Genomic DNA, 9,110 nt, shown 5'->3' with positions numbered 1-9,110 from the left:
TAAGTATCTGCATAGCACTAAAACTGGTGCCAGTCCTTTAGGATACGCACATACTTCTATGTGCGTGCAGCTAAAGTGATTCTTCCCCGCCTCTTCCCATTCTTGGCTGATATTTACGACACGCTTACCTCCAAATTAGATTCCTGAAAGAAGCCAGCTTGTAAAACCACTCAGAAAACAGGAAGGCTTAGTGGTGTAAGACAAGTCTGAACAAAACCTGTCCCCGTAAGAAACTTTAACTCCTTTACATTCTGAGGATGCGGTCTGGCAGGCTGTGTAGTGCAGTGCTGTGGGGCAGGGGCAGAGATGGGGTTAGGGAGCAAAGAGGGCTTGGAGTAGTTGTCATCTTGCACAAGAGCTTGCTCAAACAGTACCAGAAACTCCCTTGTTATCTTGCACCATGAGCAAACATGAGCTGTTTGTGCAGAATACAGAGCGGCTCCTTATTGGAAAAGACCAAAGAAAAACAAATATCAAAACATTTGCTCAACTTTCCCATTTTCTTAAATGTTTGCTGCTCGTATTCCAGCCATTCCTCTGCAAATCGCTGTGTCACAGGCAGATGTGTGGCCGTACAATCGGAGCGCTATTTCTGAGGATTTCTCCTGAGGAAGTCCTCCCTCCTCACTGGAATTCAGGAGGGTGCTCAGGGACTTCCTTCATGTTTGTCAGGTTTCCCTGCTTATTTAAGTTCAGGAAAAACCTTGTTCGGTGCCAGATTCTCAGCGGATGTGCTGTCTGCTATGGCCTTGGAATTCCTGTGACTAACCGTTATTTGTTCATTACTTTCTATATTCAAATTTTGTTACCCAGACCTCTGAAAATACTGAGTCTGGCAAGAAAAGAGAGAATTTTCATAATTCCTCCTACTGGCAACCATCTGCACTCTGCCGAGGCAAGAATTTGCTGTTGTAATTAGCTGTCCCGCACAACTCGGCCACCACTTGCCCTTCTGAGAAGCCATTACGTGATGCAAAAGGAAAGAAAATGCATCCTCTTTTTCAGTTCTGTATTGCAACAGGGAAAGTAATAAGACACAATACTGAAAGGAAGACATTTCAACAGGGGTTTATTAGGTACATAAACATAAATACTTTCCATGAATAAATAAACAAGTAAATAAATATTGAAGACCAACTACATTCTTACATTAAAGTAAATAAATATGCAAAAGTAAATAAATACCAATAAATAAATAAATAAATAAACCCAGTGCTTTTTTCTAAACAAAAGACAGCATTAAAATATATGTTTATACCTTCACAACACTAATTCACAAGAAATAATATCTTGAAAATGATGGCACAAAACCTGATGTCTCGCAATTTTGGCTCTCCAATTTTGCAAGCCCCCCCCTTCTGGTCAGCAGCGCACGCTGGGTGGCAGCGACCTAGGCAGAGCTGATGCCACCTATCTCTGCTTTCCTGGAGAGAAGGAGTCGCTGCTCTTTTCCTAACCGTTCTATCTCTGCTTTCCTGGAGAGAAGGAGTCGCTGCTCTTTTCCTAACTGTTAGCAAAGAGGGAAGGGGTCGCTTTGTGAAAGCTCTGCTGAGAGTGCACTGCACCGATCCAGCTGTCTTTAGCAAAAATGACTGCAGAATCGTCTCCGTCTCCTTTCACAAGCCGTTTTTTCTGCCAGCTTTTGCTGGTGTCAGTGGTTTCTCTCCTACCTAATGAGAATTCTTTAAAAGACTTAAAGTACTGCTGTCAACTAACTGCAAAAACAGGGAATCCATGCTCTCTAGATGCTGTTAAAAGTGTGAATGTAGGAGGCAGGAGGAGGTGAGCTGCCAGAAGCTGGATAAGGGTCTCTCCCATTTTTGCCTTCCTGGAAGAGTTAGGACATTTTTCTTCTTTGTCCTAGGACACTGTCTCAGGTTTGGCGTTTGCCCTAGAAAGAAAGAAAATGGAAAAGGAGACCATTAGAACTTGTCCACGGAACAGGTATCACTCGCTGGAATCGGACGAAATCCACCACTAAGGGTTTGCGCCTCTGTGTCCAAGCCCCCTAAAAGCTGCTCCTGAACCTAAGGGACGCCGGTACATTGCAGCCTTTTCCCAAGGACTCGGTCACTGTCGGCTTCCTTGGTGCTTCACTTGACACCTCTCGGGCCTGACTTGTCCCCCACTCATCTAGACGCCATGAGTTTTGAAAAACTGATCGCTGCTTTCTACAACTGCAAGCAAGAGGAACCCGGTCGGTTAACGCCTGGATTCCCTGAGCACTTGAGCTGCAGGTTTTCAACATGCGTGTGCCTTACGAGAGATGGAGCTCACATTGACACGGGGTGCACGGCACAGTAAGCGATCAAATCTCATGCTGCAGTTAAAGCTCAAAGCAATCACAGCGTTTGTCCCAGTTAGTGAACACAAACGGTAGTAACTGCCGGAGGAGACAGAATTTCTGAGCACTTTACGCTGTGCACGTTCGCTAGCTCATTTAAAATACATTTTTTGGATAAGCCGTGCTCATGGAGAACAAACGACTCACTTGTCCAGAATGGCCTTGATGATCAGCTTCACCCAGGGAGCCGTGGGGTCCAGGCACACTTCTCTGCCGTCTGTCAGGGTAGCTCTGCGCCAGGGAAAAGAGGAAGGGGAAAGGTCTACTTAGTGAATTCCAAGGCAATTTCCCTTTTCTCTCCTAACATCGTTCTAGCTGTACACTTCCACGTTCCCCTTTACTGTAAGCTGGATCGGTTGAGGCTGTAGCCCAACATAAGGCTGTTTTTTTTTTAAATGGTTTCACCTCTTTTCATATCTGTTTGTTTGAATGCATTAAATCATTTGCAGGACTCTCACTCTTTTCAAAACTGCTTCTTTTTTTTCCCCTGCTTGCTTTGTGTTTGTGATGGTGTTTAACTGAAGGGCTAAATCTTTCCATCTTGATTCAGAAACCGTACTTGCCAGTCCATAGGAATTTTGTTACAGTAAGAGTTCTGGAATTGTGACCGGATTATGTGATTGGTACGCTAACGGTAGTTTTTGTCATTGACTTAAGTAGAAGTGTGATCGCATTTTTGGCCTAGCCGTTAAAATTCGTGTTTCGATCACCTGCTCAGCATGGCTCCACGAGTTCAGTTTTCTTCTCACATGCTGGTGGAATTCAGAGTTTGAGAAAGTTATTTGCTGGCTGATGACTGCGGGTTTAGGTTGAAATATTGCATGGGGCGTTTAAAAAGCAGAGATTGGCAAAAGCAACACGAAGCTTATAACACGTAGCATATTGTTTGTAAGAGCAAGGAGCGTTGCTGTCCTGCATTCTGAGTAGCCGCGCCTGCTGGCTTGTTACATCTTTCGGAGAACATTTTCATCATCCTTAATGTAAAACCTGTTTCCTTCTCGTTAAGTAATCGTGAGGATTTTGCAAAAGCACTTACATGACTTCAACGTTCTTGCAGTGAGGTCCACTGGGGATGAGGTTCACGTTACGAATGAACTTGGGATGGATGAACTTGGAGTGGGTGCTTACGCACTGGCACCGGAGTTCAATTGCTGAGCGGGGCAGGGCCTTACCTGTAAAAGAGGCAGAAAAAAACTAAAGGTGGACTGTTTCACTGTTTCCTCAGGAAGCGTAACACGTTCTTTTTGCTGACAGTATTAGAATAGTCATTTGCTGCACTTGTAAGACAGCACAGTAGCTTCCCCACAGTAGCATTTACACTAGCAGTTAGTTAGGAGAGCTTTAGGAAGGATTTCTTTACCTTCTGTTCCAACCGCTGAGATCAGGAGAAGAGTCAGGACAGCAGCTACCGCCTTGCCCCTCATGATGCAGGAGTGTTTCTTCCTCGTGCCGCCCGGGTCTGGTTCGGTGGTGAGGTGAGCTCCCGCAGCCCCAAGGGTGGCCAGTGCCGGTGCTCGGAGACCTGCCGTGTTTATATACTGCCGTGGCCTGCCCACGCGCTCCGGCATCACGGGTGGGTCACACCAGTGGAAACTCCGAATCTGCAAGATGCTACTGTGAAATGAGTCACAGGTGAGTGGGTAAGCCCCGTTCCCTAGATGACCACGAAATTGCTTTTCATTAACAGGAAACGCTTCATTAATTAAAGAAATATAAAAACATAGAATATGTACAAAATCGCCCTCTACTTTGCTTTGTGGAATCAATAGGGATTTTGTAATACTCTCTTTCTTGTGGTTAATTTCTTCTGTACCTTCGTACTTTTGCTGCTGTTATTATTATGTTAGTCTTTGCAAACCTCCACTTCTGGTGGAGGGCGTTTGATCTGTGATTTTCCATCTGTGTGTCTTTGAGCTTTGATTTTTTTTTCATTTTAAGACGTGATAGAAGTAGGAGCTAATACTTTGTAGAAATGATAGCTCCTAGAACTGGATTTTAATGAGCTCCCCTTGTCCTTATATGCAATTACATTTTAAAAAATCTTTCTTTATATACTGAGATAACTTCTGCAGAAATACTTACAGTACTTTTTGATACATTAAAACCTAGCATCACTGAAATAAGCAACAGAATCCGGACTGACCTTGTCGTACTGCTGAGAACATACGGTATGTATTATTATGATACGATGAATTGCTTTGCCTCATCAGGTGGATTTTTTTTTTTTTTTTTTTTGAGGATGACTGCTTCTTCTGAAGCCAAAACTTCTTAACTGTTTGCTGCTTTGAATGGAGGCAGAGGAAAATTCTAAAAGCTGCTGCAGGATTCCGCTTCTGAAATAAATTGAGGCACTTGTGCAAATTTAAGTTAGACCCCATAACAAGTAAATTTCTTCCGATTATGATAAAATTAAAGGAAAAGTGAGGATGGGATCATGAAGGAGGATTATTCAGATAAAGTCAGAGATGTACAGCCGCTTTTATTAACAATAGAAAATAATACTAAAACACAAGTGGGCTTTTTTGGGGTTAAACATTAAGGAATCCCGTATTGTTCTGCCAGGTAATGGAGACAGTCAAAGGGGCACAGCATAGGACCAGATATGAACGAATACAGGTTTCTTGTTCTCTGACTCATCAGGAAGGACACAGAGGTTTATGTATGCCGGACTGCAGTTCACGTAACATTACCGTACATATCAGCGTCTGTAGTTGTACAGAATTAAGTTTCTAAATAGTCTTAGAGGATGTGTTCTGCATAGTAGCCTAATAAGATGTGTAGATATGGAATTAAGCACCTGTCTTTCCTGTAAATTTTCAGCTTGCAGGGAACATAGCTGGATTAGCTAACGTGAGCGCATAAGCCCTTAATTACAGCCCTTCCGTGTCAAACCGGAGGTCTGCCTAGTGAGTATCCTCTCCGCAATCCTGGCCATCGGCAGATGTCTAGGAATGTGTAAGGCAAGATCAGGTGTGCTTGAGACTGATCCCTAGCAGTCTCCCACGCTGAGCCTGGTTTCATTTGATGCCTCCTGATTCTTTTATGGGAGAACAAGAGTTAGATATCGATCCTTATCCCTGATTTCCATCTCCTTCATAATTCTGTAGACCTTTATCGGATCTCCAGGTGCTCTTTTTTTACTAAATGTTGTCGTGCTGCCTGATAGCAGCATAGGCTGGGTTGTTCATTCCTATCTCTCTCTGGACTTTTTGTTTCCCCCTAACGCACTCTTTCCAGGCACAGCAAACTGTTTACAGAAATGCAAAGTAGGGTATCAATGGAAGTGTCTTCTGGCCCGCATACAAGGAGAAAATGCAAGTATAAATTGCACTGCCTAAGGAATGTAGACCTCTCTTCCAAATAAACCCAAGAAACTGTTCTTTGTCTTTAATTTCATTAATGATTTTCATTAACTCAAAGATAAAATTATTGCTTCTGTACTGTATAAGCAATGAAGGTGTTATTCTTTGTCTTCTTTGCGTAAAACCTACTACCTGTTGTGTTTTAAGGAAGTGTTATTTCTGCTTTTGTGATCCAGACAGATAAGATGCTTGTGGCTCTTGTATGTTACTCCTCAAATATAAAGAAAGGGCTTAGGTGTCTTACATCTATCCTATATAACGTAATGATCACAGTATAAAAAAACTTGATATGGAGCAAGGGGAACAACTGAGCAGAGTTCTAGGGCCCGCGTTCTGACTTGTGATTTAAGAGGTAGTGAGCGGAAGGGAAGACTTGGCCTGCAAAAAACCCGCAGTCAACAAAGATAAAATTCCTTTTGTGGTTACAGAGAGAAGTCAGAGAAGATGAACCGTAAATGAAAAGGTCACATGTTTTATTGTCAACTCTTGTGACTTGGGCAAAAGAGAGGAGCTGCCGTTTCAATTTACTTACGAGGCCCTGGTTTTGGAGACGTGAGAGAGGTGAATGAAAAGCTGCTGAATTTCTGATGCATACAGTCTCTGACTGAAGAGAATAACTCCTAAGCCTTAAATATGAGTATCGTAAACAATATCTGGTAGCCTCCAGCTGAATCAACACTTCTTTTGTCATAAGGGTCATAAATACAGTTATTGAGAAGCTTCCGTTTTCTTGGTATAAGAGTGCCTTAACACGTACCAAGTGATAAGATTTCTGAGAAACAACGGCCTTATCAGCAATATATGACAGACAGGAATGCAGACTATTCTGCGTCCGACTTTCGACATTGGCGTGTGGTGCAAAAGTCCCTGTCCAAATCACGCGGCAAAGCGGTACGTGCTAGATTAGTTCGGGTCAACCTGTAGGTGATACCACAGGCATAAAATCCGCTCATTGCAGTAACTGAGGCTTCCACATCAGTTACGCTATGGCATAGCAAAGGGCAAGAGAGAGCTTGAGGTACTCGAGGGAAAAACTGGAGTTTCCCCGATCATTTTGTGTATGCTTCTGCCCACCTTCGCCTGACTTGGGGGTGACCTGGAACTTTACATTTCCTTGTGCTCCCGTGAGCAGTGGGGGATTTCTTTCCCCTGGGAAATCCCTTGCACTGCTCTGTACTCGTCTCCCTCAGTGATTGCTCACCGGTATCTTTAGAAATCCTGCCTCATGCCTGGAATTTTACATCCCAACATGTAAAAGATCATTGAGGAATAGCTGAGCAGCTGGGTCACTGAATGTGACAACTCCTGTTGTTTTTTTTTTAAAGAATATTACGTTCAGAATATTAGGGTAGTCCTGCTTGAGCTTTAGGTTTCCTTCAGGCAAATTCTTCCTCTTATTTTCATATACTTGTGGCCCTGTATGCAAAATCTATGCATACTTTTGATCTGCAAAGGGGAAATGTCTCAACATCTTGGCCAGTTGGCAACTGTCACACTGAATGACTTTTACATGAAAGATATGGAACAAACGGCTGTAAATAGAAATGCAACCATGAGATACACGTTTAGTACCGATCTTCCTGATCAGCTTCAGTAGCGTCTGGGTCAGCCCTCTACAAAAATATTTGTTCTTTTTTGTTTAGTTGATATGCCATTCTGAAACCCTGACTCGTTTTGATGAGCCCTTCTCAGGAAAGGCTCGCTGACATTCATGTCGTTGTCTCTGCCCCTCCTCCTGAAGCTGTTCATGCTTCCTATTTACCCCCGTTAACAAGAATAGAAATTGCATTCGTTTGTTTCTAGAAGTGCTGGACGTGGAGTGGATTTTCTGCATCAGTCCTCTACTGGGCAGGTGTTGCAAAGGTCGCTGTGTGAGTGCTTAAACGAAGGAGTATTAATGAGTCACAAGGTTGCAGAGAGTCTTCTGAGAAGAAGGATGAGAGCCAGAGCTCTGCTGTACCGCAGTGCTGCTTCCTCACAGTGCAGGAGATGATGATCCCTATTCCTGTGTTTTCCAGGCGGCCTGCGATTCTTGCTGCAGCGAAGTGCAGTTGCAACACCTATGCTGGTGAATATTTTTTTCCACCTACACCGCTGATGAAGTCTGTGGTTTAGAGGCAGGAGAAGCACCTTCGAGTTCTGTCTCGAGAGCACCTGGCACGTGGATCTCGCAGCAGCACAAGCAAGCGGTCCCGCGATACGCCATTGTATAACGCGTCTAAAACCGTCACTATCACTTCTTTCTCTCCTGATTTTTCTGTTAACCGGCTTGATTTCCCTTTGTTCATCTTACTAGCTGTTCTGGATCCTAGTGCTATGCATTTAATACTCCGCCCTTGCGGCTGGACTTCTAAAATTCATTCATGGCGATGTTGAGCATTGCTTCAGCAAAGTCCCTGAGCCTCGAGCAGAACATCTACGGTTGACTCAGAACTTTATTCACAGTTTTCAGCCGTTTGAAAGAATCCAAAATTGCAGTCCTTCCTTTCTGTGCCCTTTGGCCCATTAACAATACAATCAAAAGCCATGTACTGATCGGGTTTAATGGAAAATATTTGCCTTTGTATATTCCTGGGGTTTCCCCGTGTATGCAGTAATTGCATAGGAAATGAAGTAATCTCCAGAAAGGGAAGTAGTACGGGGTGGGGGAGAAGAAAAGAAAGAAAATGGACAGGATGCTGCCGGAAGCACGATCAGGATGTTCATGCTACTCAACATGCAGCGACTTTTCTTAAAAACAAGTGACCACTGCGGTTTAATTGCAGTAGTTGCATTTTTAAGAAAAAAAAATTGCAGTAGGATTACTCAGGGACTTTCCGGTATTGCAGCTGCTATCACCATGTGTTGCCTTTCCTATTAAATACATACCTTTTTTCATTAATCATCATAAGCAACTGAAAACCAATTACAATACATGAACCCCAAAGAGTTCCTCAAGCAAATATTTTATTTAATGTGACAAGGCCAAGACTTCCAGGACTGAGCAGAAACAGTAGCTGAGAATAAGGACAGGACCGGAGGAGATACTTAGGAGTGGCACTCGCTCACACTCTCTCCTTTCCTCCCTGGCCCCCCCTTTGCAAGTTTCTATCCGCTCAGCTGTGCCGAAACTGGAAGTTTGTTTTCTAGGTAGCCGTTATCTACTTGAGGGAGACGGTAAAGTAATGACAGTTTTTCCAAAGCTATTGTATTTTCAAGCCTATTGCAAAGCAAAGCAGAATTAACAACCCTGTGCTACACGGGTATTGCAATTCCAGTCATCCGCCTACTGGTGTAAATCAGGAATAAATGAAAACCAGTGGAGTCAGGCTTCGGCACTGGATCTAAATCTGAAGAGAACAAGGTCCTGAACTCAGAGGCAGCGATACGATGTGAAGCACAACAGCTACTAGGAGACAGAAGAG

The 9,110-nt window shown here is 43.6% G+C and overlaps 1 protein-coding gene across 1 annotated transcript; it reads right to left on the bottom strand.

The window, feature by feature from the left end:
* Positions 1–1,214: 1,214 nt before the first annotated feature.
* On the bottom strand, positions 1,215–3,970 carry LOC104015862 (interleukin-8). The gene is made up of 4 exons (XM_009468652.2): positions 3,705–3,970; positions 3,381–3,516; positions 2,492–2,575; positions 1,215–1,891 (listed from the first exon to the last, which is right to left on the bottom strand). Exons 1-4 carry the CDS (start codon positions 3,910–3,912, stop codon positions 1,861–1,863), a joined length of 459 nt encoding a protein of 152 aa, XP_009466927.2. The 5' UTR covers positions 3,913–3,970; the 3' UTR covers positions 1,215–1,860.
* Between the last annotated feature and the right edge of the window lie 5,140 nt (positions 3,971–9,110).

Source organism: Nipponia nippon, unplaced genomic scaffold (assembly GCF_047370975.1).
Source record: "Nipponia nippon isolate SJK-2023a ecotype South Korea unplaced genomic scaffold, ASM4737097v1 scaffold_6, whole genome shotgun sequence".
NCBI classification, from domain to species: Eukaryota; Metazoa; Chordata; class Aves; order Pelecaniformes; family Threskiornithidae; genus Nipponia; species Nipponia nippon.
This window is presented reverse-complemented; position numbering and strand designations above follow the sequence as displayed.

Excerpts from the sequence above, each read along its gene's own strand:
- LOC104015862 (XM_009468652.2), bottom strand. The coding sequence starts at position 3,912 with ATGCCGGAGCGCGTGGGCAGGCCACGGCAGTATATAAACACGGCAGGT. Across the intron at positions 2,576-3,380 it reads TGCAAGAACGTTGAAGTCAT|AGCTACCCTGACAGACGGCA; the intron begins GTAAGTGCTTTT and ends TCCCTGGCGCAG. Across the intron at positions 1,892-2,491 it reads ATCAAGGCCATTCTGGACAA|GGCAAACGCCAAACCTGAGA; the intron begins GTGAGTCGTTTG and ends CTTTCTTTCTAG.